At 46.0% G+C, this 26,740-nt stretch overlaps 4 protein-coding genes and 2 long non-coding RNA genes across 8 annotated transcripts; all 6 read right to left on the minus strand.

Moving 5' to 3' along the window:
• Positions 1-93: 93 nt before the first annotated feature.
• On the minus strand, positions 94-5,202 carry LOC136187106 (uncharacterized). The gene is made up of 16 exons (XM_065974630.1): positions 5,141-5,202; positions 4,903-4,994; positions 4,753-4,842; positions 4,604-4,702; positions 4,453-4,551; positions 4,307-4,405; positions 4,157-4,255; positions 4,010-4,108; positions 3,863-3,961; positions 3,719-3,817; positions 3,558-3,656; positions 3,411-3,509; positions 3,249-3,362; positions 1,136-3,140; positions 673-1,074; positions 94-625 (listed from the first exon to the last, which is right to left on the minus strand). The coding sequence occupies exons 1-16, from the start codon at positions 5,151-5,153 to the stop codon at positions 342-344; spliced, it is 3,891 nt and encodes a 1,296-aa protein (XP_065830702.1). The 5' UTR covers positions 5,154-5,202; the 3' UTR covers positions 94-341.
• A 160-nt stretch (positions 5,203-5,362) lies between these two features.
• LOC136187860 (insulin-like growth factor 1 receptor) lies at positions 5,363-10,544 on the minus strand. Of its 3 annotated transcripts, none has more exons than XM_065975577.1 (13): positions 10,448-10,544; positions 9,974-10,393; positions 9,758-9,919; positions 9,615-9,686; positions 9,321-9,446; positions 8,961-9,245; positions 8,592-8,912; positions 8,270-8,540; positions 8,099-8,205; positions 7,857-8,044; positions 7,692-7,809; positions 7,481-7,639; positions 5,363-7,431 (listed from the first exon to the last, which is right to left on the minus strand). In XM_065975577.1, the coding sequence occupies exons 4-13, from the start codon at positions 9,643-9,645 to the stop codon at positions 5,552-5,554; spliced, it is 3,486 nt and encodes a 1,161-aa protein (XP_065831649.1). In that variant the 5' UTR covers positions 9,646-9,686; positions 9,758-9,919; positions 9,974-10,393; positions 10,448-10,544; the 3' UTR covers positions 5,363-5,551. The 3 variants fall into 3 exon arrangements, with proteins under 3 accessions (XP_065831649.1, XP_065831650.1, XP_065831651.1); XM_065975578.1 differs by having other exon boundaries at positions 9,745-9,919; XM_065975579.1 differs by lacking the exons at positions 9,974-10,393; positions 10,448-10,544 and having other exon boundaries at positions 9,615-9,713; positions 9,758-9,768.
• A 2,790-nt stretch (positions 10,545-13,334) lies between these two features.
• LOC136187422 (uncharacterized) lies at positions 13,335-18,169 on the minus strand. The gene is made up of 13 exons (XM_065975007.1): positions 17,927-18,169; positions 17,806-17,874; positions 17,316-17,750; positions 16,484-17,266; positions 16,191-16,434; positions 16,004-16,140; positions 15,513-15,944; positions 15,418-15,465; positions 14,963-15,361; positions 14,788-14,910; positions 14,080-14,727; positions 13,750-13,977; positions 13,335-13,342 (listed from the first exon to the last, which is right to left on the minus strand). The coding sequence occupies exons 1-13, from the start codon at positions 18,030-18,032 to the stop codon at positions 13,335-13,337; spliced, it is 3,660 nt and encodes a 1,219-aa protein (XP_065831079.1). The 5' UTR covers positions 18,033-18,169.
• A 2-nt stretch (positions 18,170-18,171) lies between these two features.
• On the minus strand, positions 18,172-18,631 carry LOC136187690 (uncharacterized). The gene is made up of 3 exons (XR_010669950.1): positions 18,479-18,631; positions 18,379-18,429; positions 18,172-18,325 (listed from the first exon to the last, which is right to left on the minus strand). It is a non-coding gene; the product is annotated as an uncharacterized lncRNA (long non-coding RNA).
• A 618-nt stretch (positions 18,632-19,249) lies between these two features.
• On the minus strand, positions 19,250-22,268 carry LOC136187423 (uncharacterized; the record flags this gene model as incomplete). The annotated part of the gene is made up of 8 exons (XM_065975008.1): positions 22,128-22,268; positions 21,925-22,074; positions 21,767-21,869; positions 21,546-21,635; positions 20,887-21,147; positions 20,420-20,839; positions 19,439-20,362; positions 19,250-19,389 (listed from the first exon to the last, which is right to left on the minus strand). Coding segments are annotated over exons 2-8 (2,052 nt in total), but the record flags the coding sequence as incomplete, so codon positions are not given.
• A 503-nt stretch (positions 22,269-22,771) lies between these two features.
• LOC136187691 (uncharacterized) lies at positions 22,772-23,616 on the minus strand. Its single transcript, XR_010669951.1, has 3 exons — positions 23,562-23,616; positions 22,960-23,172; positions 22,772-22,903 (listed from the first exon to the last, which is right to left on the minus strand). It is a non-coding gene; the product is annotated as an uncharacterized lncRNA (long non-coding RNA).
• Between the last annotated feature and the right edge of the window lie 3,124 nt (positions 23,617-26,740).

Here is a 26,740-nt window from a genome sequence, read left to right on the forward strand (position 1 = left end):
ACGCAGATTATAATAATAATCACAAGTACGATAAGTAACAGCATTGGCTGCAGGAACAGCTGCAGCAATGACGATTAACTGTGCGATCAAAGGTAAAAGTCTAAAAACATAAAAATTCGTGTCATGAACAGTAAAAGACAGGTAAAATATTAGCACGTAGTTATTTAGCAAAATACTTCTAGGAACTGACTTGAGTAGTGACAACTTGAACTCGTACTTATTATATGGAAAAAAGTACTAAGTGGCCTGTGAATCCATCAGTGAAGTAAAAAAGACTACGATGACATAAAATGAATGGGTCACTTCGAGCGGTTGTGGAATATAATATACTGAAACCGATTTCACAGCTCTTCCTTGTAAGCACTTGATAAAAGATCTCTGTGAATTCCGCACTTTTCACAAGCTCGAATAAGTCTAATTACAGTTGCTGCTGAAGGACCACGTTCTGCAAACCAATCCTCTATAACCATCGCGGCCCTAATGGAATCTTCGCTAGACTTTTCCTTGTACTGCGGTATGGCGTGACCTTTACGTCCTAAACAAAGAGCTAACTTTTGCCAGTGTGATTCTGCGAGGGTTGCAACGACGCGAATCAGACATTCGTCGATCACATCAGGAAGGGCACCTGCAATATGACATAATTAATTAAACTCAACGCGATTGCAAATTCACCTTGAATCGACCGTAATTTATCATCAATGGGCTGCAACCCAAACCAACAGTTAATTCTGCTAAACTCTTCCGGATCTACTGGAACTCGTTTCCCAAACTTGTTGTATAGTTTGTCATCTTTTGGACAGTACTTTGACGCATTCTTCGTACTAAGTACTGGAAGGCTTATGAGATTAATATCCAAGTGTTTGTCTCTGCGGACGGCTTCTTCTAACTGACAGCATATGCTATAATCGAAGCCTCCCATGCCCTGGTAGCAGATTTTCTTCATTTGTCGGCACAGTTGCTCTCTGATTGACTGCAAGAAGAAAGAGCTCGTTTTAGCAACTTCATCTTTATGGACGTAATGAACTGTTAGGGCAACCCAATTGCCTCGACTGTGATACAGCAATTCAACTTCAACTGTGAAAAAAATTTTTAGGTATACTACACAGAAGAGATATAACATATAGTAGTAGCATACCTTCCGCCGTAGAGTCTTTATCTTCTACTAGAAAGACGCACTGATGACGAGAGAGCTCCGGGTTTTTTGGATACATTTTCAAAAAGCGTGTGACGAGACGGAAGTAGAGGCATTCCGGAAAAAACTTCAGTTTCATTGGAATGACAATTAGTGGAGCAGGGAAAGGAGGCGAGCGACTGTGCCTTTCCCAGTAAGTACGAGGATACAGAAAGAACGGTTTCAACATCGACGGAACATAAAATTCACTTGGGGGCGATCCTGCAACTGGCGTGATGACGTCAAGAAGCTGTAGAAGTCGCACAATTAGTCTATTTTCGTTTTCAAGATCTAGATCGGTAGTAAAATCGCTAGTCTCCCGCATTTGCTTTAGGCGATAATCCATCAATTCCTTGGACATCACACCTGTTTGTTTAAGTGTGTTCCACTTCGGCTCCATTCGTGGACCTGGCTTTGCTGTCGTGACAAATGCTGACATCGCTTTGATTACCCACGTCGGACTAGTGAAAACGAAATTTTTCAAATCATCCACTTCTGGGTAATAGAGAATTGCTCCAACATTGGCGAGATACTTCAGCGCCACGAGAACTTCATCGTGACGACTAATATTGCAGATATTTCGATGCTGAGCAAGTTTAATTACTTCGTCAACTTTAGCCACAACTGTTTTCATGACTTCCTTCCACCGGAATAGGAGAATTTCGAGGTAGACCCAAAACAAGGGCTGCTTCTTCTGTCGTCTCCAATAATTCGATGTCATGCGGTCAACTCGTCTTCGAATTTCATTAACAGTTTTGCAAGGAGAATCGGAACCGGACACCGAATTGTCTATGAGAAAGATTCTCTTAACGAAGTGAGTCATCTCTCGGAAATTTTCATCATCGTTTGCGTCCTCGTGTTTCTTTGGCAGAACAATGTGCTTAACAAATTCGCTGTCCTTAAGGAGCTGCTCGAGGAGATCTCCCTGGCGCAAAAGCCATTCATTGGCAGCGGCTGGATTTGGAAAACGATTTTTGTCGCCTTCCAAAACGTCTCTGTGAGAACCAATTGCAAAGACAGGAGGAGAATCGACCTCTTCTTCCTCGCCCAGCCAGTGACTGTCTCTCGTTGTCTCTTCGTGGGACGCTGTGATCGAGCCGAACCAGTAGAAGGGAAAGTCTCCGTTTGTGCGGATCCAGCCCAGTTCGTTCGTCTGGTCCACTACTTCGCCCTTCGATGATCGATGAAACGACTCTGCTTTGTCGGACAGCGATTTCGAAATGTCCATTACGACCATGTACATGGTCAAACAAAACGTTCTGTTCTCTGGCATGAGAGCCGAATGCGTAGCGAGATAAATTTCTTGTCCACCCAAATCCCATATATCACGAACGCCCAGACTTTGTCTTTTGAGATCTTCTTCACTCGGTTTAGTCACGAGAAAAGTGCTCACCAACTCTTGCTGATTAGGCGTTAGCGTTTTTGCTTCTATTCCGACCGCTTTCAAATCTTTTCCTAATTCTTCCGGTGGAGGTGCTGGAGACCATTCTGGTGCAGAAGTGTGAAATCCTGATTCTGCTACTGGAGCTTTTGATATTAGTGATTTGGTGCTAACGTTTTGTAAGGACCTGTCAACATGAAGCCCCTCAGGCAAGTTGATGAACAGCACCTGATTTATTGAAGAATAAACACCTTGTGCGATGAGAGGATCTAAGTGGTCTTTGCTGTCTGTCGCTATCCAGCCGCTAGTGGCTGTGTGCGTCATTGCGACGGCCGCTCCTTCTGTGCTCGCTTTGTCTTTCTCAAATGGCCTGTTCAGAAGAGAATCGACAAGACACGATTTTCCCGCTCCGTCTTGGCCAGTGACAATTACACGAGAACGATTTACGGTCACTGAGCCGCGCTTTAGAGCCTCGTCGTAAATTTCTTGAAAACGGACTTCGCTTTCTTGGCCCAACAAAGACGCTTCTTCATCAGAGGACTCAGACGTACCACCATTCATCACGTTGAAGTCTTCGTCAACGCCACCCTAAAACGAAAAAAGAGAACGTGAAAAAAAAGCCAGCTAAAGGAAACACCTTTGATGTCTACGACTTTGTGTATCACTTATTTACACCAAGTGGATTAGAAAACACACCTCTAGTTCGTATCTGTTTCTTTTCGCTGCAGTTTCACTAACGAAATTTAGCAAATAATCCACGACGAAATCGTGATTATATGCTTGCGCTTCAGCAAGAGGTGTCCTACCAAACTACAACCAACGTTTGAAATAAAATAGCAAAAATATTGAAATGCGCACTTTATTAGTTGCGTCAATATCAGCGCCAGCAGAAACCAAATATTTGGCAGTTTCAGCACGTCCTTCTTGACACGCCCAATGAAGAGAGGTAAAGCGATCCTGAAAATCACTAAATCTCGATGTTTCAAATCTTGCGCTCTACATTACCTGGTGAGCTTCATTGACGCTGATTCCCATTTGGACAAGTTTTTGTACAAGGTTCAAAAAACCTTCGTGACTTGCAAATGCCAGAGCTCCATTACCTTCCTACATAAGGTTATATATATAGAATATTAGAAAACGCCTACAGGTGTAGTTAAAAAGCACACCTTGTTTTTTGCAGAAACGTTGCAGCCACGCTCAAAGAGAGCAACCGCGACAGCTGATTTCCCCTTCATAACGGCACGAAGAAAAGGCGTGCATCCCCACTAATATGGAACAGTAAGAAACAACGCTGAAATGTTTAGTTTTACCTCATCTACAGCCTCCAAACTAGCTCCAGTTGAAATCAGAAATTCGGCAATTTCAACACGTCCTTCCTGACACGCCCAATGTAGTGAGGTATAGCCATACTAAAAATTCATGAATAACACGTCGCCAAATCTGTCACAATCTGATACCTTATTACGATGATCTACATTTACCCCGCATTCAATGAGTTGTTTGGCACACTCCAACGCACCTGTCCCACTAGCAATTGCCAGGGCTCCGGTACCATTCTACATATCACTAACTAAGCACTTATTGGCAAACAATATGAAACACACATTCTCTTCTGCAAAAATGTTGCAGCCATGCTCAATGAGAACAGCCACAACTGCTGATTGTCCGAGCAGAACTGCACGAAGTAAAGGTGTACATCCCCCCTGCGGTGAACAGTGAAAAAAACACCAAATCGTTACATGTGTATTGTATACCCCATCTACAGCCTCCAAACTAGCTCCGGCTGAAATCAGAAACTTGGCGGTTTCTGCATGTCCTTCCTGAGACGCGCAATATAGTGAAGTATAACCATTCTGAAAATACATAATAAAATGTCGTCAAATACGTCATAAATCAATACCACATGATGTCCATTGACTTCTAACCCCAATTCAACGAGTTGTTTGGCCCTCTCCAACTGACCTGTCCAACTCGCAATGGCCAAGGCTCCATCACCCCTCTACAATTCATAAATTAGTAATTGTAGCAAACTAATATAGTTTACGACAAACGTCGTCTTTTGCAGAAATGTTGCAACCATGCTCAGCGAGAACAGCCAGGACGGCTGATGCTCCGTTCAAAACGGCGCGAAGAAAAGGTGTACGTCCCCTCTGATGTGCAACAGTAAGAAATAATACCAAAATTGTTGTATAATCTTTACCATATCTACAGCCTCCAAACTAGCTCCAGCTGAAATTAGAAACTCGGCGGTTTTGGCATCCAGAGCAAAATGAAGTGAACTATATCCCAGCTGCATCAGATAGGAGATCATTACAGATTGGTGGTTGAAAGTGGAAAGACTAAACCGTACATCCTTCGCAGCTTCTTTCCACCTTTCCGGATGGTTCCGGATAAATCGAGATACGACCTCTTCATCACCATTCGTAATAGCGGAGAAGAACTCTAAATAAGTGAATTTAGACACGAAGAAGAGTCCCTTTCCTCCCAAGAACCGAATAGGAAGCTACGACAATCTACAGACAGGAAGCAGGGTCGCTTTCCTCCCAAGAACCGATTATAGAGAGCTAAGCTTTGAGGAACACAATTACCGTCTTCGTTCATGGTCTCTCCTAGTGAGAGGAGCGAAGTACAGCAGAGCTGTTTCTATTCGCAATCCGGGGTATATAAGAACCGAGAGTGCTTAACAACGGACGTACGGGCGTTGGAATGAATGAAAAACAGACAGAAAGAAGCTTAATTGACGGGTTCACTGACTTAGCCGTCGTCTATCGTTGGCGGTCTTATATGATCAAACTGACCAGCAATTATTTTAAAGTTCTCGGTGTATTTTCTCAACTATCAAAAACTCCGCAAACGTCGATCGTAGCTACCGCAGCATGATATGTAGTGATTTACTGAATGATTTGTGTAGTACGTGTAAGGAAAGATTACTCTGCTATATACTACGACTTCTATGAACAAGTAATGTTCTCATACGTAACACTCGCTGATTTCACCAGTTAAGGCCGCTGCTTCTCTGACACCTTCTCGCGCTCTTCCTGTGAAACCTTCCCGTGTGTATTGCGCTTGAGATCGCTCGGCGCAGAAGAAGCACTCATATCCACGTAAGCGTCATCGGCTTTTTCTTCGAGCGTTTGATTCAATTTGGAGCCAAAAGAAGTGACAGGACTCATTGACGTGCAATCGAGCAGCTTGGATTGCGTTGGCGTCAAAGCGCTGGTGTCATCCGCCGAGTGCTTACTACGAACGTCGTCGTCACACAACTCCAAGTAAGTGTGAGGCACCAAATCTGGTTCGGCGGAATCTATTTTGCTTCTAGACTCCTCGCTCTCGTTCTGTGAATCCGCCAAGTGCATACTACGCTTCTGACCGGTCGATGCAGAAGGAACGTTGTCGTCTCGCAGCTCTAAGTAAGTGCAAGGCGCTGGTTCTTCGTATGTGGGATCTAGATTGCTTTTAGACTCCTCACTCTCGTTCTGTGAATCCGCCAAGTGCACACTACGCTTCTGACCGGTCGACGCAGAAGGAACGTCGTCGTCTCGCAGCTCTAAGTACGTGCGAGGCGCTGGTTCTTCGTATGTGGGATCTAGATTGCTTCTAGACTCCTCACTCTTGTTCTGTGAATCCGGCACGTGCGTACTACGCCTCTCACCGGTCGACGCAGAAGGAACGTCGTCGTCGTCACGCAGCTCTAAGTAAGCGTGAGGCAATAGAGATTGGTATACAGAAGGAGTGACAGGCTTCATTGGCGTGTAATTCTCATCAACGAGCGGCTTTGCTGGAGCCGGCGATACAGCCAAATGACTTGCAGATATATCGCCCATATCGCTCATAGCTTTCAAAGCGTTGGCGACGTCGTCCGACTTGATTCGTTCAGACGGATTCCTCTCCCAGCAGCGAAGCATAAACTGATAAACGGACCGGGGACAGAGCGACGGGCGATCCAAACTCAAGCTACCCCGAAGAATGCCGTCGATCACGTCCTCGTTGCTTTGACGAAAGTAGGGCAGAGAGCCCAAGGCGAAGATCTCCCACAAAACAACGCCCAGTGACCAGACATCCGATTCGACCGTCTCTTTCTCGTCGGCGATCGCTTCGGGCGCCATCCATCGAATCGGCAACGCAGCGCCTCTACGACGATAGTACTCCTCTTTATACTCATCTATCGCCATTCCATAGTCGGAGATTTTGATGGTCAACTTATTTCCGTTTTCGCCGACGACAAAGTTTCGCGCGGCGATGTCGCGATGAACGAACGGGCGCGACGCGAGATAGGCGACGCCGGATGCCGCCTGAGCGGCGATGTCGACGAGTTGCGCGATCGAGAGAAGAGGACGTGGGCGTGTCTCATTGGGATGAGCTTTACGAATGTACTCCTTCAAATCGCCCTGTTTCGTCACTTCCGCGATGAGATAGAGAGGTTCGTCGCGCGTGCAGATTCCGAGAAGACGAACGACGTTCGGATGATCGAAGTCCATCGCGATTTCCATTTGTTTTCGGAAATCTTCGGCCGTTTCGCGCGACGATCCTTGTTTCATTGTTTTTACTGCAACTAGTGTTTTTGCTTCGTCGTCGACAATTCTCGTGGCCCACGCGAAATAGATTTTTCCAAAGTGTCCTTCGCCGAGTTCTTCTTCGATTTTGAGACGATCCTTGCTGAATTGGAATTTGTCGTACGATGGCCACGTCATGAGCCAGCGAGGTATTTCGTCGCTAAGGCTTTCGTTTTGGTTTTGCATATCTTGTAGTGGAATTTCTTCCAATTTTGACTGACGACGTCTCTTTCGCACGCAGATTATAATAATCACAAGTACGATAAGTAATAGCATAGCTACAGGAACAGCTACAGCAATGACGATTGTCATAGCGTCGTCACTCTCTAAATGATGATAAATTAAAATAAGAGCGAGATTTGTTGCACTTCTTACTATGACTCGTAAGGTTACATTCGGATACATTTGCAAATGGATTTCCTGTTAGAAAGCACGTGTCGCAGTTCTGTCCTTGGACGCCATCGCGGCACAAACACTGGCCCGTCGTCCGGTTACAGTTTTCGCTCACCGAACCCGGCAAATAACATTCGCAAACTGAAAAGCACACCACGTTAGCCGCGTGGAGCATTCAAGGGACGTCCTATACTTCTCTCAGTTGTCCGTGCTCGGACAATGGGAGTACGAGGCCCTCCTCCCACTCTTGTGAAAGCCCGCATCCAAACTGAATACTCACCAAGAGGCTCCAAGTTTGATAAAGTGTAATTCTATGAAGCGAATTAAATGACAAATATTAGCTGATAAACGGTCATACTGTAGAACTTGGAGATGCATTCACAGATTGAACAGGCACTGCTGATTCGCTCACTTTTTCATAGTAAATGACATACTTATCCAACAAGCCGTTGATGAGGGTATCCAACAACTGGATCCACGTCACTAAAAGCTCCTTTCCTCCAATGATTCCAAACACGGATATATTCCGGGGAGCGCCAGTTGGCCCTATTTTTTATTAATTAAATAAAATGTATTGATACTTGTAAAGAATTGCCTTACTGTCTTCTGCCGTCAAAACGACGTTAGACATCCAACCGCTTAAGTATCGAAATCTTAATGACGCATCTAGAGATACTGCGTAAACAAAGACATTGTAGAGCGAGTAACTAAAATAAGAAACAAGTCCTATATAAGAAGAGCGTCAAGGCAAGGAGATAAAGCCTATAGAACCTCATCAAGTTGGTGATCACAAATTCTGTTTTGTTTTGAACAGAACCGCTGACGTAATAAAAATCATTATCACAGGAATGCATCATTGGAAAGCGTTCTTCTTCGCTGTAGCCGTTGAAAGAGCATTGGTAACCAATTCGTATTCCCGCAAACAATCCATTGAAATCTCTTGGAGAGAGAGACCAAGTTACTTTGAGATCAGACAGACCATCTATGCTGGAATTGGAGGTGACATTGAGAAAAGATAAATTCGTTGGACTTTCAGGCGGCGCTGAAAGTTCAACAATAATCCAATGTGTTTCGGACTATTTGCTGTACTTACCTGCATACGTTCTAACTGACTGAACCGGAGAGAAAGAGCTGGGACCAACGCGGGTGAAAGCCCGGATTTTGACGTCGTAAATTACGTACTCTTCCAGGCCAGTCAGGTTCACCGACTGAACATTTCCGCTTACATTAGCTATATGAAGTTCCGTATCAAACTTTGCTCCAATGTAGTAAATTTCATAAAGAATGATAATCCCGTTGCGATCTTCCGCAGGAGGAGGATCCCATTCAGCATGAAGTTCGCTCAGACAGCAATTCTGATGTAAAAAGGGATTAATAGGAGCGACTGTTAAATTAGTTGGCGGTTGACTAGGCACTGGAAAAAAAGAATAGGCATGAAAATTCAAAAATTAAGTACACTAACCGTCTTCGTCAGTGATCACGCTTATTGGCGAACTTTCCGGACCGATACTGCCTAAGGTAAAAGCACTGACGCTGACATTATAACGCGTGAACTCATTCAATCCGGTCAGAGTAAGTGAGAGAATTCCACCGGAAACCAGCTTCGAACGATACGTAATGCCTGCAGCATACACAACCGTGTAGTTCACAGTGATGCCGTTGAGAGCTAGAGGCGGGTCCCACGATACGCGCAAGCTAGTCGAATTCAAGACACGAACAGAGACATTTGCAGGAGGAAAACGAAGAGCTAAAGAAAAGAAAAACATTAACGAACTACGCCCCGGAACCCGGAAGGTGCGTCGATCATTTGGTTTTCCTTTACATGTCTGTTCCGTTGCTGTGTTCGTCGTCGTCGTCGTCGTCGTCGTCGGCACAGTGTCAGTCGTCTGCGAAGCGGTCGACAAAAGTAGCAAGTTGAAGACCAAGACGACGCGCAAATCCGAACGTCCTATACCACAACGACATTCTGTACGTGCCTGCTAAGCCAGGTGTCCTATGTAAATATAATCTGATTGACCCCCATATACATATATATATATATATATATATATATTGCGCTTCGCTTCCTCGCCACGACGCACAAGTCATCATAAGACCCTCGATTTGCCTGTCTCACCTTCGAAGATAAATCCGAGATGTTTGACCATGACTTGATTCGCAGGAGCGCAGTCGAAACTCGCTTGCACCTCTGTCGAGACAAGCGGGGACGGGCTCACTACTATATATATATACTCGGAGATACGGACTCGGAGATGAAACCTGTAGGCGGGAGCTTTTGATTAAAGATGTGCTAGCCGGAGAGCCGATGTACGCGTGGCCGCGGTTTGTCGACGTATGACTAGGAGACGTCGGGAACTCGACCTCTATAATCGAGTCCGGCCAGAGCTATAAATAAATATTTATTTATAGCTCTGAGTCTGGCTAGACAAAAAAATTCTAATTCCGAGCACGCCCCTGTGAGAAAGCCATACCTACATGTATAGCACAACGTCATCACAAAGACGCTCTTCCCAACGACGAAATCCGTCACTCGACTCTTCTGACAGCAAATCCCGACGCTCTTCTCATGGTCGACAGTGCCCGGAAAACCCCTTTCCGGCTCAAGCTACTCATATATCAGTCACTGTCTAAAATTTATAAATGATTCCATCCAATGATCCGTACTTGGCCCGTTTTAGTGCTCATTCGTTCGAAGACGACTTGTGTACACATACTTATTTTGTAGGACCCGAGAAATGTGAGAGCACCGGGTTCGTTGACTGGAAGTTCCGCGCAGTGGTCGGAGCGACGGTTAGAAGCCCGGTTATAATGCGTTTGATTCACGTAATTGAAGTGTCCCGGAGGTCAGGCAAAAACGAGTTTTCAGACTTTCTACAGCTCCTCCCCGTTTCGTACCTAAGAGAGATGAAGTACAGTGTACGATAAAAACTTGAAAAAAAACTTATTAACTGTCGCGGATTGTTTAAGTCGCGGAACGCTCCTCCCCTCCCGCGCCGTGGCCCTGCATCATACGTAGCTCTTTTCATATGACCGCGAAGACTTCCAACTCGACACTCAATATCCAAATGCGTCTCGCGCGTTTGGCACCTATGAGAGACCAGTCAGAAGTCTTTACAAGTACTAATTGGCTTGACGTCGTGTTCAAACTTAGACGCATTAGTTAGGGAAATTTACATCCAATCATGTTGTACGTTTCTTGGACGATAAGGGAGAGGTGCTCTAACCAGAGATAATATTATCTCTGCTCTAACCTTCCCCTTATTGGTCCAATAATTCATGATGTTATCATGAGTGACAGAGACCGGGCTCCACGGTTTTTTTTTCCGCGAAATATCAACGGGGATAAGGTTGGGTGCAGCCACATACAGTTTCAGAAAGAATGAAAATTCTTCTCTGTTTATAATCAACTGAAGCAGTGCGTGTCAACCAATACACCGCCAAGATATAGGTCCCATTCAGGCGACAATCCAAAAGAAAAGTATACTTGCTCTATAAAATGGCTTGGAACTAGGAATGCGTATTTACTAAAGTCACTCGTCTACCTCTCTTAGAGTAGCGCATGCCTGAAGTACGACAGTCCATTGCGGTGCTAAATCTTCGTGTTGCGGCGTTCGTACATTACTCTTACGAAGTTGAATGCTCGAGACCGATGACAATCGACGGCGTCGTGCACATTCGCACTAAATAAGTTTTCCACTGTCTCCGCATCGTCAAACCGAACGTTTCTGTAAAAATGTTCCGTCTGAATTAATAAATGTAGCCGTTCGTTTCGGAAACTGTCGCGATCACGGAACAGGCAAAAACTGATTAAACTCGAGTTTACTGTGGCAATATCATTTTCCTCGTTATGACGTCATTGTTTCCAAACGATCGACTGAAAGACGCAGCAGATAAAACAGCTTGTTTAGCAAGAGCAACTTTTGCTTGAAGGCATATGGCGAAGGCTATGTCCCACCGAATCTTACTGGATAGAAGAGTACGTCGCGTCTCGCGGCCTCGAATTTCTTGCACAAAAGTCCAAAAATAGACGGAATCTTGTCGGAGCGAAGAGATTTTCAACAGCCATCGTTCTAAAGTCAAATGGGGACCCCGTTCGTTCTGAAGACTCGACGCGCGAGAGAGACTTCAGGACCGAGGTCGTGGCAATGCATTGAGGCCAGGAGAGGCTCCGAGCATGAGATTCCATTCAACAATTTAGCGTTCATTTGTTTGGGGGGCCCCCGGTACCTCTGCTTACACGTTAGAGGTTGCCTTATAATGACGACCGACCGATCCAAACACTGTGGACACAAATAGGCGCTTGTAAACAGCATTTGTGGCGAGCAAATTTTGTTACAGAGGGTCCCGGACATGCGGCCCGGATAACGACTTCAGAATTTTTTACTTGCGAGTTTATGCGTCGCGATCAATAACCACGTTCGGTATCATTTGTACGTGACGGTGTGACAATGACTAGAACACTGAAACTCAAAGCGACTGTACTAAAAATTCAGCTAGCAGATTTTCTAAAATGACATCAGCGGCCTAAATAACTAACAACAAGAACTGAATGAAAGACCTAAGAGTTTCGCTAATAATTCTTTGTCTATGTGAAAGAACCTAAGAGCTATTGCAGCTAAAGGGAAAACTAGACACACTGCATAGCACAACGATCTAAGTTATCCTAAAGCGCATCATATGAAGCAGAAGTCACCGACTCATCGTGACAATAGTATACACCGGTGTAAACGGTAGTTTGTCACATGTTACCTATATGTCCTGCATGTCGCCGGCGGATGTCGTACCGGCATTCGCAGCCTCCGAAGTCACTCCACGTGCTTCCGATTCCAATTCCCTCGTTTCCGTGCCCTCAATATCCATGTCCTCAATAGGATACAAAGGAGGTGCAGTATCAAGATTGATGTATTTGTTGGGGGTTTCTGCTTCAACAAGTTTTCCCAGCTTCTGCGAGAGAAGACTGAAAGCTGGGCGCGTTTTAGGATTAGCACGCCAACATTCGAACATCAGTTTGTACCTGAAAGAATAACACTGATGAATCGCTAATTCATAAACAAAAAGGCAAAGAACTCACAGTTCTTCAGAACAGTTTTCGGGGCAATCTAGACGGTTGCCTTTGAGTAGATACGACTGAAGATCCTTACTCACAATGCACGGGTAAGGAAAATCGCCTACAAAAAATCTTGGAAATTTTAGGAAAATTAAACAACATTCTTACTTACCTAAGGTGAATATTTCCCAAACAACAACTCCAAAAGACCACCTAAAAATTAAAACACACGAAGAATATCCAGCTAGTCTGCGTGAAAATAAATTTAGCTTTACACGTCGCTTTTCTCGGTGAAGAGACGGCGAGTAATAGCTTCGATGGACATCCATCGCAGTGGGAGACGCCTTGCAGACTTTTGACTGTATTGGCCGTCTTCGGAGACGGCTCTTGTCAGTCCGAAGTCGGAAACTTTGAGTAGTTCGTTCTCGCAGACGAGCACGTTCCTGCAGGCCAAATCGCGATGGACCAAACCCTTTCCACTCAAATAACCCTGCCAGGTCAAAATTTACAGCAACTAAAGTAAGCGGCTTGTTCTATACCATTCCCGATGCAATTTGCCAGGCAAATAACAGGAGATTGGAAGTCGTAAAGTTAAACGCCATATTCTTATCATGCTTGTCGACATCTTCAGCCTTGTCTGAAATACTTTCCTTCTCCTTCTCCTCATCTTCATTCTGCTTCCTTCTTTCTTCAGAATCGGGAGACGGCTATACACAGCAAAATAACATTTTCCCAAGAATAGCTTGAGCACTTGCCTCCGAGTCGACACTGTTCAATACAGAGCGACGTCTATCCGACTGAAAAAACGAGTAAGATAATTAAATAAAATTCCTGTTTACTTCGATACATACTCTGGCATGTCTTCCTCTCGCAAGGTAGTTAAGTAGATCGCCGTGACAGCAGTATTCCACAATCAAGCACAACGGCTGGCTTCTCGTTATGCACGCAACCATACTCACGATATGTTGATGCCGCCCGACTCGTTTCATTAGATTGATTTCTTCCAAAAACTCATCCTCAATCTGAAGTTTTCCTTTAGAGTAAAAAGAAGGAATGAGAGAAGGCTTGGGGTACCTAGCTGCATTCTGACCCTTGTGCATTTTACATGCGACAAACGCCTTGTTACTTGTTCGATGTCGCATTCTCTTCCAATGCGAAGAAGGCCTATGCAAGAGCTGTGCTTTATGCACGACTCCGAAAAGACCTTCGCCTATCTTTTCCAGAAGCATCACGTCGTCGTGATTGATTTCCCATTCATCGGGTCTCTTGCGGGAATGGGGCGGGGGCGCAGGCGAACTCAGAGACTCCGCTGAGCGATATTCGCCACTGTTGAAGCGGGCGTAGACAACGACGGCAATGACGATGACAAAGACAAAGAAAACGAACGAGCCGACAACCGACAAAATTATTGTGAGTTGTGAAAACTGCGAATCTGCAAGACAAGACAAGCGATGAGACGGACACCGAACTTTATTGCTGCTGATCAAACTCCGGCAGCGTGTAAGTCATACTGAGGATGAGGACAGGTTCTTACCTTGGCAGTGCGTCCCGTTGCCCGTAAAGGTATCGTTGCATTCGCACTGGTACGATCCAATAGTATTTCTGCACGTTGCGTAATCGTGGCAATTGTTATCCTCTTTCCTCTCGCATTCGTCGATGTCAACGCAGAGACTGCCGTTTCCAGTCCAGCCACTAGCACAAGTGCAATTATACGACCCGGCTGTATTGGTACAATTTGCGTTTGCATGACATTGGGCTGGTGTTTTACATTCATCGATATCAGTGCAAGGAGCATCATCATCTGTAGCCGATCCAGTTGATCGAGCTGCGTCTCTAGTCCAGCCGGGACGACACGTACACCGGAATGAGCCGTCCTCATTTTCACACCTTTCTAGAGAATGACACGGGTCACTCTCGCACTCGTCGATGTCAACGCAGAGACTTCCGTTTCCAGTCCAGCCGCTACTACAAGTGCAGATGTACGACCCGGCTGTGTTGTTGCAAGTGGCACGAGGATCGCAAGTATCGTTGCGTAGACATTCGTCTACGTCAAAACAGTGACCAGTTCCGTTTCCCGACCATCCTTCAACACACCCGCATTCGTATGATCCAACTGTGTTTACGCAATGCTGATCCTTCTGGCGACAACGGTGACTTTCAACGTCTCTACATTCATCAGAATCTAAAGAAAATACACAGGAAAGACTAATTTGAGATCTATACTAACAGATCCGCGAGCTACCTTTGCATGAAAATCCGTCGCCTTCAAACCCTTGTATGCAAGTGCATTTATATGAAAATAAAGTATTTTCACACGTTGCGTTTTTGTGACAAGTATGGGATTTATTCGAACATTCATCGAAATCTAAAAATAACGTATAGTGAATACGAGAGCTAAAACATAAGCGTTTTCCTACCCAAAATTGCTGGTCTTACGCACACACTTTGCTTCTCTTCCACGCAATTAGCTTTTTTCCAAGAATTTCCCGTTGCAGCTACACAACTGTGCAAGATCCTCATCGAAGAACTTCGCTTTTCTGTCGCCCTCCAGTTGACATGCACAAGCGGAGAGCGATCAGCCCAAACGTAGACGCCTTCATTGTCAATGTCATTTAGACCGATCCAAGCCTCGTTTGCGCCGAGAAGATCAGAAAGGCCGCTCTGTTCTTGAACAGAATGAATGCTAGCGAGAGAGCCATTGCCTGCGCTGAACTGCTGGCATTGAGCCAAGGATTCCCGCCACGTCGCCAAAGCGACAATTCGTTTAAAGCACCGGTTGTCAATCTGCGTCCAATCACTCGGACACATGTAGACATCTAAAAAGAATCACCAAAAATAGAATCCATGTTACAAGAAGACGTGGTACACTGACTGTTTATAGATGCGGAATTCAATTGTACACTTGAGTCACTCAATGCCTCTAGATAAAAAAAAGTCGCTCAAACCTGGTAGAGACGAAAAACTCACTTTTGCAGATGTATCCAGCTTCGGTAGCGCAGTTTGAAACGGACCAAGTGAAGTCGAGTCCGTCGAATGCAAATGCAACGCATGCACCATTCTGGTACTTCGGCTCATACTTCGCCCACCGCGTAAAAGTGACGGGTAAGCCGTAAAGCCACGCGAACGCGCTCGACGTATTGCTGTAAACCAATCCAATCCAATAGATAGGTCCTGCTAACGATGACGTTTCTTTGGCGACGAAGGCGTTCTCGTGAATGCTGCTTATTGAAACGAGTTCCGCCCCACGGCTTTTACACTTTTGAACTGCTAGAATTTGTGAACGCGGCTTATCGTCATTTTTAGACAAATAATAGCAGGCGTCTTTGAAATAAAGCTCATCCTTTTGACACCGACGATGAATAGGCGCTTTACGTCGGCGCACTCTGTTGCTAAAATCAACTAGAAAACCAAAAAGAAAACAGGTATTTGAAGAAAGTGAAGTCGTTGCTATAGTTTACCAAGAGCACGTTTGCATAATCTTTTTAATTTGAGGTGTACGCAGTCGACCGTCTTCCAGTAGCCAGTGCGAGAATCGATAGCAACGCACTCACGACTACTGCTAAAACGCGGTTCTCCACTCGCCCACAGAGCATACCTGCACACGCTTATGTTACATAAACAGTTTCACAGCGTAACTATGCGTACGTCATTGGATCTCCATTGAGCCAGTGGAAATCATCAGACTTCCTCCTTGGAGTCATTCCAATCCAGACGTCGATATGTGCGTACGCGAGAAGAGACAATACAAAAGCCTGTTCGTGAGGATTGCTAATGCTGACAAGGCTCTGGGAGCTGCATCCCTTATCCCACTCAGTGTCATCAAAGTCGTAAGACTTGATAGAAACGGTATAGCAATAGTCTTTGTAGAGGTACCACCCTCTGGGACAATCTAAATTAAATTCAATAATCAATCATTTATGGCGATGTCGTTTCCTTACATTTGTTCTCTTTACAAGTCACTTCCGCTTCCTTGCTGCAGGATCGACTGCGCTCCTCTTCGCAATCTTTAGACCATGTTTCGTTTCCTTTGCAAGGTCCATAATACCTCAGAGAGTTGCTCGGCGAAGGAAGGCCTCTTCGCCTCGCCGTGACGGACACGGCATTTTCGTAGCCTAACAGACGACAGACGACATTCGCATCGTCTAAATACCATTCGTCGCCGCACACGACGCTCCACAATCCATTGAAATAGATTTCGACTCTTCCCTCGCTCTCACGCAAACCGTCGAGAAGTCGTACTTTCCCGTCATTGTTTTCACAAACGAGAAGGACACCACGACAGCGTTTATCTTGGAACTCTGTGAAAGTGCACTCGTCGAGTGAATTCACGTTTCGGGAACAGCTCATGGAAAATCCAGAAGTATCAAAATATGATTTGCGTCTTTTTCTATCATATCCTAAACTTCTGCACAAGTTATCAGAATCGATAGAACGAACGTTGCACAGCTTTCTCCACGGGCGCCCAATTCGAATCTCGACGGCATCGCTCACAGTTTTTGAGAAACGTACGTCAATTGAGCCAACGTCACTGGCCTGACAGGAATTGAATTCGCTAATATCAAACGTGAATCCGCGGTACTCAGTGTAACCCATATTTACGCAGGCTCCAGCCGTAATGGGACTGGCCTCGTGACCGTCCTTTGAGATGCAAAAGGGTGTCCATGCCTTCACGTCTAACCGGCGATTAGCTGCCACTCCCACGAGACGAGTAACCACAGACGCTAATTAAATAATTAAAAACATCTGCTTTTAGTGATCCGCGAGTCTTACGTTGGCTATTCGGTTGCTTGTGGCAGATGAATTCGTGCTGATCTAAACAGGAAACGGCTCTGCCAAACTTGATCGCGACATCGTTCTCGACAACGACCGTGGCACATAGGGGACCTTTCAAGGGATCCCATCCAGAAGCATCTCTGCTAAAGGGCAAACCGTTGGACCATCGATAGTTATACTGAGTATCTTTCGCTGCAGTAGGCGTGCGTATTAGACCCAAAAAGAGTTCTTTTCTTCCAAATCCGGGCCCCCGAAAATGCGCAATTTTCCGGAGATAATCAACAAGATCCGATTCGTCTCCTTTGCTCCCGATAGAGAAGAGTGTCGCTCCTCGATTGAAGCACTCCGTTTCCGCGTCAAACCAATTCGACGACGCCGATGAAATCCAAAGACACGAAAAGCGGGAAGTGCACTCAAAAGGAAACGGACAGTCTAGAAATCATTTAGTACACAAAATGAATATGAGATCTATATACTATCGACAAACCCTTGCACGCCGACAAGGTTTTTGTGCACGCCGTTGCTTCGTGACAGGTATCGACTTTGTTTAAACAAACTACAGAGGTAAATGAGGGTACAAAATCTATGATAATGAAAGTTACATTTACCGGAAAATGCTGGAATCACGCACACACTTTGCTTCTCCTCCACACAGTTGCTTGCTTTCCAATACCCTTCTCCATTCAAAGCTACACAGCTGTGCGAGATTTTCATCGAAGAATTTAGTTTTTCTGCCGCTCTCCAGTTGACATAGACAAGCGAAGAGCGATCAGCCCAAACGTAGACGCCTTCATTGTCAATGTCATTTAGGCCAATCCAAGCATCGTTCGTTCCGAGCAAATTAGAAAGAGCGCTCTGTTCTTGAACAGAACGAATGCTAGCGAGAGAGCCACTGTTAAGGCTCGATTCGCAGTTAGCCAGAGACTTCCGCCACGTCTTAAAAGCGTTATTTCGTTTGAAACACCGGTCGCCAACCTTCAACCATCCACTTGGACACATGTAGACATCTAAAAACAACCACCAAAAATAGGATCCAAGCTAGACGTCGGTATACACTGACAGTTTAAAGAAGACGTGGAATTCAGTTCTACACTTGAGTTATTCAACGCCCCTAGATAAACAAGTAGCCATCAAAACTTCCTTGAGCAGACGAAGCTCACTTTTGCAGATGTATCCAGCTTTCGTAGAGCAGTTTGAAACAGACCAAGTGAAATCGCGTCCGTCGAATCCAAACGTAACGCATTCGCCGTTCTGATACGTTGGCTCATACTTGGCCCACCGGGTGAAAGTGACGGGTGCGCCGTAAAGCCAGGTGAACCCACTCGACGTATTCTCGTAAACTAATCCAATCCAATAGATCGGTCCCGTCTTTGCTGACGTTTCCTTTGCAATGAAGGCGTTCTCGTGAATACTATTGATTGCTGAAAGTTGAGCCCCGCGGCTGTTGCATTTCTGATGAGCAAGCGCCTGCGACTTCGGCTTATCGTCGTCGTTGGACAAATAATAGCAGGCGTCTTTGAAATAAAGCTCGTCCTTTCGACACTGATGATGGAAAGGCGCTTTGTGTCGGCGCACGTTGTTGCTAAAATCAACTAGAACAGCGAAAGGTATATACACTAAAGAATGTACACAAATCGTTGCCATAGTTTACCGAGAGCTTTTTTACATAGTCTTTTTAACTGGCCTAAGCAGTCGACCGTCTTCCAATAGCCAGAGCGAGAGTCGATAACAACGCACTTACGAAGATGGCTAAAACTCGGTTCTCCACTCGCCCACAGAGCATACCTGCACACGCATGTTAGATAACCAGTTTCACTGCGTAACAATACGTACGTCATTCGATCTCCATTGACCCAGTGGAATCCAGAATCCTTTCGCGTCAAGCCAATCCAGACGTCGACATCTGATTCCACGAGGAGAGACACTATGAAAGCCTGTTCGTGAGGACTGCTAATGCTGACAAGACTTTCGTAACTGCATCCCTTATTCCACTCCGTGTCATTAAAAGTGTACAAATTATTAGAAACGATATAGCAATAGTCGCCGTAGAGGTACCACCCACTAGGACAATCTAAATAAAGCGTTTAGTAATTGCATAATCAAAATGTCGCTTTATTTACACTCGTTCTCTTTGCAAGCGACTTCCGCTGCCTCGCAAGATTGACTGAGCTCTTTTGCGCAATCATTCATGGTCGCTTCGTTTCCATGGCAACGTACATGATACATCGCGTTGACACGCGGCGAAAGAAGGCCTCGTCGCCTCGCCGAGACAGCCACGGCTTTCTTGTAGCCTAACTGACGACAGATGACATTCGAATTGTTAACAACCCATTTGTCGTTGCACACGCCGCTCCACGAGGAAGAGAACAAAACTTCGACTCTTCCCTCGCTCTCATGTAAACCATCGACGAGTCGTACTTTCCCGTTATGCCTGTTATGGACAGAACAGTACAAGGGAGAGCCGAAGGTGCTCGATGATCCTGAGTCTGTGAAAGTGCACTCTTCAATTTCGTGCGAAGAACAGGTCATGATAACATTATTTTCTGTACCCAAAGAGAAACGACGATCGGTAAACAGACCATATCCCAAACTTCTATCATAGCTGGAAAAGATAAAAGAGGCGCTTATTTCTCTCCACAAGCCCCCAATTTGAAAGCTGACGACCGCCAAATCTTCATCCAGAAGTACCCAATCTGAAAAAGGAAGCCGCCCACGTCCACCTTCGGTTGAGAGACGCACGAAAATTGAGTCTACGGCACTGACACGACAGGAAACGAATCCACTCCTACCCAATGCCGTGCAGTTGCCGGGATCAAACCAGTTTGATGTACAATTATTGTAGACACAAGTTGAAGACTTCGATTTCAACGTCACGTCTAATACATCTTTGTAGCCCACTTTTTGGCAGGCATCAGCCGCTATGAGCCTGGCTTTGTCACTGCTCGTTGGCATGCAAACGGGTGTCCACGCGCCCATGTGAAACTTCTCGAGGTGCCCACGATAAGGAGTTACTCCCACGAGACGAATTGGAAAATCCACGAATGCTAATTAATTAAATAATTAATTAATAAAATTTGCTTTTTGTGATGCGCGACTCTTACGTTGGCCCTTCGGGTGCTTCTGACAGATGTATCCGAGCGGGTCCGAACAGGAAATGGCTCTGCCCCACTCAATCACGCTACCGTTGGCGACAATCACCGTAGAACATACGGGATCTTTTGAATGACTCCATTCAGAGGCATCACTGCTGAAGGGCGAACCGTCTGACCATCGATAGTTATAGGTGTCTTCCTCTGTAGTAGGCGTGCGTATTAAACCCAAATAAAGTTCCCTTCTGCTTAATTTGGGCCACTGACATCGGAGGTAATCCTCAAGATTCGATACGTCTTCTTTGTTTCGAATAGAGAAGAGAGCGCCTCCGTGCTTGGAGCACTCTGTTTCTGCGTCAAACCAATTCGACGACAACAATGAAATGAAGAGACCCAAAGAACGGGGCGTGCACGTAAAAGGAGGCGAGCAATCTAAAAATCATTGAGAACAATAATTCCGGTCAACAGATCAAGTCTACCTTCACAACGAGCTATCTCGCCGCTATCGGGTGCATTTGAGCCTCGCCCTTCAACGCCGGTAACGGCGACGACGACGAAAAAAATCCTTAACAACGCCACGACTTGATGACTTTCGCGCTTCTTCAATGCACGGTCAACGGAGCTAATCGAACGCCCGCTGTCCGAGTAGCGATAGACAACGGCGAGTGCAATGAACAAGGCGACAATAAATGCGCAAACAACAGACAAATGCGAAGGCAACATCGCATCCATTTTCGCACCTGTGTGAGACAAGAGTGCAAGTTTAGATTCTGATGATAATCAACTAAACGGCTCTACTTGTCTAAGGAAAGCTTCTAAATTGGTTAATTTGTCGCCTAATTTATGCGTCACCAGTCGAAGCGTTCGATTCGGAAGGTAATCTTGTGCCCAAATTATAAGGGATATAGGATAAACTTTGTGGTCTACTTTTCCACAAGCAAAGGAGAACCCATGCAAGACGACCTCCCTCCCAACCCTTTTAGCTGCCGCTTCAGCTACATCCTTTTTTGCCATAACGGTTTAATTGAAATTAAGGAAAGCGCTAAAAGGGAGAGACGCAGCCAGATGCGTTTTTCATATCGCAAGGGGATGGAGCGGCTACTTTGATGCGTATACGCAGGAAAAAAATAAGCCGTACCTTCTGCACGAGATCCAGTCACAGATACGAGCGAAGGTAGTCCTCGTGACAACGATGACAACTCGGCGTAATAGACCTCGCCTATGGCACCTAAGAGAGACGAGAACCTAAGAAAGGAGCGACTCGCGCTATTTCGAACTATTTAAATTTCAGCTTTATCATTATAATTAAAAGACTAGTATCATCCCAAAACGTTTCATCGTCCTTGCACCATCCCTCACCTTGCAGCGGACTGTTCGTAGGAAACGCGCACAATTCTCGGCCGGACGCATTCGGTCCATTAGCGACTATCAATTCGTTACTCGTCTTGACAAATATAGAAGGCTTTAAACAATAACACTGTTCCAAAAGCCCTAAAGTATAATTGCGTTTGCCTCACTTCCACAGACGTCGCCAGAGGAAGAGTTCGATTTTGGAGCGAATCGTGTCCGCGAGACGGCGAAACGACGGCGATAAGAGCGACGAAGACGCCGAGAAGCGAAAGAGGTAACATTCGTGAGAAGAAGCGGAAGTGGGCCAAGAGCGCCACCTAAGATTGGCCCGTTTAGTGGTCATTCGTTCGAAGACGACGTATACACATACTTATTTTCAAAGACCCGAGAAACGTGAGTGCACCGGGTTCGTTGGCTGGAAGTTGCGCGCAGTGGTCGCAGCGACGGTTGGAAGTCCGGTTGGAATGCGTTTGATTCACGTAATTGAAGTCCCGGAGAAGCTAGGTGAGGCAAAAAAAATCGAGACCCCGTTTTCAATCTTTCTACTGCCCCTTCTCGTTTCGTACCTAAGAAAGATGAAGTACAGCGTAGAAGAAATAAATGAAAAAACTGATTTCTTATAAACTGTCCCTGGATGTGTAAGGTACCGGAACTGCTCCTCCCCTCGATCCCGCCCTTTGGCTGCCGTACCGCCTGCATCCTGCGTAGCTCTGGTGATATGACCGCGATGACTTCCAACTCGACGCTCAATTTCCAAATGCGCCTCGCGTTTGGCACCTATGAGAGACCAGAAGTCTTTACAATTACTATTTGGCTTGACGTCGTGTTCAAACATAGACGCGTTAGCTAGGGAAATTGACATATATCCAACCATGTTGTACGCTTCTTGGCTGGAAGATAAGGGGGAGGTGCCCTTATTGGTCCCATAATTCATGATGTTCTCATGAGTGCTAGAGACCGAGCTCCGCGGTGTTTTTTTCCGCGAAATATCATCGGGGATAGGGTACAGCCACATAAAGTTTCAAAAGAATTAAAATTCTTCTCTGTTTCATTCCTACATTTTTTCTCCTGAGTGGAGTTGTTGGCAATTCGCCTACGTCAGCTCAGGTAGCCTTTTCATTGTACAGTAATACTAATCTGTCTCTCCTATAATGATGGAAAAGAATATCAACCACCGCAAAACTGATTAAACTCGAGCTTACTGTGGCAATATCATTTTGCTCGTTATGACGTCATTGTTTCGATCGACTGAAAGACGCAGTAGATGAAACAGCTTTTAAGCAAGAGCAACATTTGCTGCTCATGGGTTGAAGGCATATCTATGGTGAAGGCCAGTGAGGGTCTTACTAGATAGAAGAGTCCGCGGCCTCGCCTTATTCAAACGTCTTGCGCAGGAGTCCAAAAAGAGACGAAATCTGGTCGGAGAGAAGAGATGTTCAACAGTCGTCGTTCTAAAGTCAAATGGCCGGGGTCGTTCGTTTCTGAAGACTCAAATAATTAAGCGAGAGAGAGACTTCAGGGCGGAAGTCTTGGCGGTGCATTGAAACCACAAAAGACTCCGAGAATGAGATTCCAGAAAAGGTATAACTTGATTAGTGATCGCAATAACGAGATTCTCGCTAATGACCCGCGTTCGTTCTGGGGACTCAGGGAAGCGTTCATTATAAACGAGACTGCATTATTAAATAAACGGTTCAGAAATTTGGGCTGGTGAGTGCCCACTGGGGGCCGCCCACTGGGGGGAAGGGATCGCGCAGGAGAACCCCGAAGGCTCGACGTGGCCACTACCGACGACTGTTGGGACCTTGAGAGGTTCGACGACAATTGGATTTGTCCAGGGCAAAGTAAGGCTTTGCGCGAGAAACGGCGTTTTTTCAGACGTTCGATATTTTGTGAGTCCCGTATGCGAGAGTATCTTATTCTCGCACGTGTACGAATAGGCGCTTGTGAACTCTTGTAAACAGCGTTTTTGGCGAGTAAATTTTTTCATAGAGGTTCCCGGAAATAGGGCTTCGGGGGCCCCCCGAAAACTCCGCTACCTTTGCTTATACGTTAGAGGCTGCCTTAGATTGACGAACAACCGATCCGATCACTGACGACACAAATAGGCCCTCGTGAAACAGCATTTGCGGGCGAGCAAATTTCGTCATGGTCAGATGTGATTGGTGTCCCGGAAATAGGCGGCCCTGATACGGACAAAACTGAACTCTTAATTCGCAAGAAGTGACGCCGATTCTTCAGAAATCGAGCTGACAGTTTTGTTTATTAGAATCGTCTTTCTCAGAATCTCTCTCGCGAAGGTCGTGCGAGGGCCCTTCCTTAGCGGGCTCCTTAGCGTATCTACGGTTTGAAGTGAAATATAATCGCGCATGCGGCCTGCTGACGGTCGAGCGTCCTCAAGTGAGTCCTACACAAGCTGAAGTCTTTATAGATCAGGATCTTGACGATTAAATTAATAATCATTGATGATTCTTTCTATGTGGTGAACACATCACGGACACAATGACCTAAGTTAGTCTAAAGCATCACATCAAGCAGCAGTCACCGTGACAATACACAGTACCGCGGTTTACACAGTAGTTTCTCTGGTTATTATGGAGCCGCAACCCACATACCTACGGCCGCCAACGGTGGGTGTCGGGCCACTGACGGAGTCGACTTCAGAAGGCTCTCCGTCGCTTCCGGATGCTTCAGATCCCGATTCCGTCGTTCCCACGCCCCGAAAAGGATACAAAGAAGCGTTATCTAGATCGACGTATTTGTTTGAGTTTTCTGCTTCGAGAAGCTTTCCCAGCTTCCCGGAGAGAACACCGAAAGCTGGACGCTCTTCAGGATCAGTGGCCCAACATTCAGACATCAGTTTGTACCTGAGAGAAAAACGATAAAAATCGCTAATTATTCACAACGCAAAGAACTCACAGTTCTTCGGAACAGTTTTCAGGGCCAAAAAAACCTTCGCCTATCTTCTCCAGAAGCGTCACGTCGCAGCGATTGATTCCCATTCATCGGGTCTCTTGCAGGTTCGGGATTCGGCAGCAGGCGAACTCAAATTCACGGAACGACATTTGCCACGATAGCAAACGCAGACAACCACAGCAATTAAGATGAGAACGAGGAGGACAATGAACGAGCCGACCACAAGCAAAACAGGAAAAAGATTCGCATTACTTGTAGTAATGTTGCCACTATACCGTCATTCTTGCAAGTCATTTCTGTCATTCCTGCCATTACCATCATTACCAATCACTTGAACCTCAGCGAGACTCAGAACGCCCTTTCCAAGGAGGTGAACGCGAACGAATCTGACATTATCGACTGTCTTCGAAAATGTGTATATTTGGCTATTTGTGCCACCGGAAAAATTTTTCGTAGCCAGCGTTGCTCTGGTCGAGTTTCGCAGCGTGACGTTGAAATTGGCGAGACGATCCCTGCAGCAGTCAACGCGATTGAACACGTGAACCCGGTGGACGGTTCTTGAGCCTTGGAGATCGACCTGCCACCAGGCTTGCTGGTCCTCGTTCTTGTGCGTGACTGAGCACCAAGAGAAGACGCCTTCGTTTTTTCCGTCCGTCGCTTTTGAAGCGGTGGGGTTGCACGAGTGAGAAAAGGTAGAGCTCTGCGAAGAAGCTCCATAAACTGCCAAATTGGGGTAATATCCCGACGAGTCTAAAAGAACACCGTGATTTGTTGACTGATAATAAAGCGAAACATTTGAGTTTGAGTTTGCAACGTCCCCCTGCGACTCGTACGATCGCTCAACAGGTGCCGGATTGCTTTGAACTGCTAAATAAATGGTCATTACCTCTCGCGAAATTTCCTCCGAACGCAAGCGCGGAAAAAAAGAGCAGTAGCACCCAAGACGGCCGTCATGAGGAATGTCATAGCAAAATTCGCCTCGTTTGGCTTTGTGTACGCGTGGCAAACGAGCCCATCCACTCTACCTTTATATACTGCGTGTGGCGTCAAGCGCGATGATTCAGTTGTCTTCTGCGTTTGCCAGATACAAAAATAGATCTAACGCTGTTTAAACAGGCGACCATGGTGGCGATGTACCTATACGGCTTCATTTGCCCGCCGCCTTTAATTATATTTCAGGCTCCTATTTATCTCTGACCAGACTAAGCGTTTGATTTGGAAGCGAATCTTTGCGCAAGACTGCGAAACAACGGCGACAAGAACGACATGAGACGGCGGCGACCTATCCTCCTAAAGCCGCCGGAATTCGGAAACGAAACGTCTATGAAAGATAAACCAGGAACTCCCCCTTGGAAGTGATACGTGGGCGGCTACTGTAACAAGAACAGGAAAAGTGAGTCAGCCCAGCCGTATCCGTCTGCACGAGATCCAGTGACCATACGTAGTTCTTGTGACCGCGATGACTTCCAACTCGACAACACAACGCCACTCAATTTCGAAATGCGTTTCGCGTTTGGCATCTAGAGAGACGAGAACAAGACAATAGGGCTTGACGTCATGTTCAAAACTGATTGCGAGTTAGTTAGGGAAACGGACATTGAACCATGCTCAAGTAGCCGATTTCATTGCAATTTTATCCACCGATTCTCTCTAGGGGTTTAGGGAAGCGAGGGTGCCAAAGGAGACACGTACCAGAGCACAAAACTGATTCGAGCACGTTTCTTCTCAGAAGAAAGGTACAGTATAACTTGATTAGTGATCGCAATGACGAGATTCCCGCTAATGTGGGGACTCAGGGAAGCGTTCATTATGAACGAGACTGATATTCTTCATCAATGGTTCAGAAATTTGGGCTGGTGAGTGCCCACTGCATGGGGGGAAGGGAACGCGTAGGAGAGCCCCAAAGGCTCGACGTGGCCACTACCGACGACTGTTGGCAGGTCGAGTACCTTGAGAGGTTCGACGGCAATTGGATTTGTCCAGGGAAAAGTAAGGCTTCGCGCGAGAAACGGCGTTTGTTGAGGAGATCGAAATTGTGAGTCCCGTATGCCAGAGAAGCACGTGTAC

This window comes from Oscarella lobularis, chromosome 5, assembly GCF_947507565.1.
Source record: "Oscarella lobularis chromosome 5, ooOscLobu1.1, whole genome shotgun sequence".
NCBI lineage: Eukaryota > Metazoa > Porifera > Homoscleromorpha > Homosclerophorida > Oscarellidae > Oscarella > Oscarella lobularis.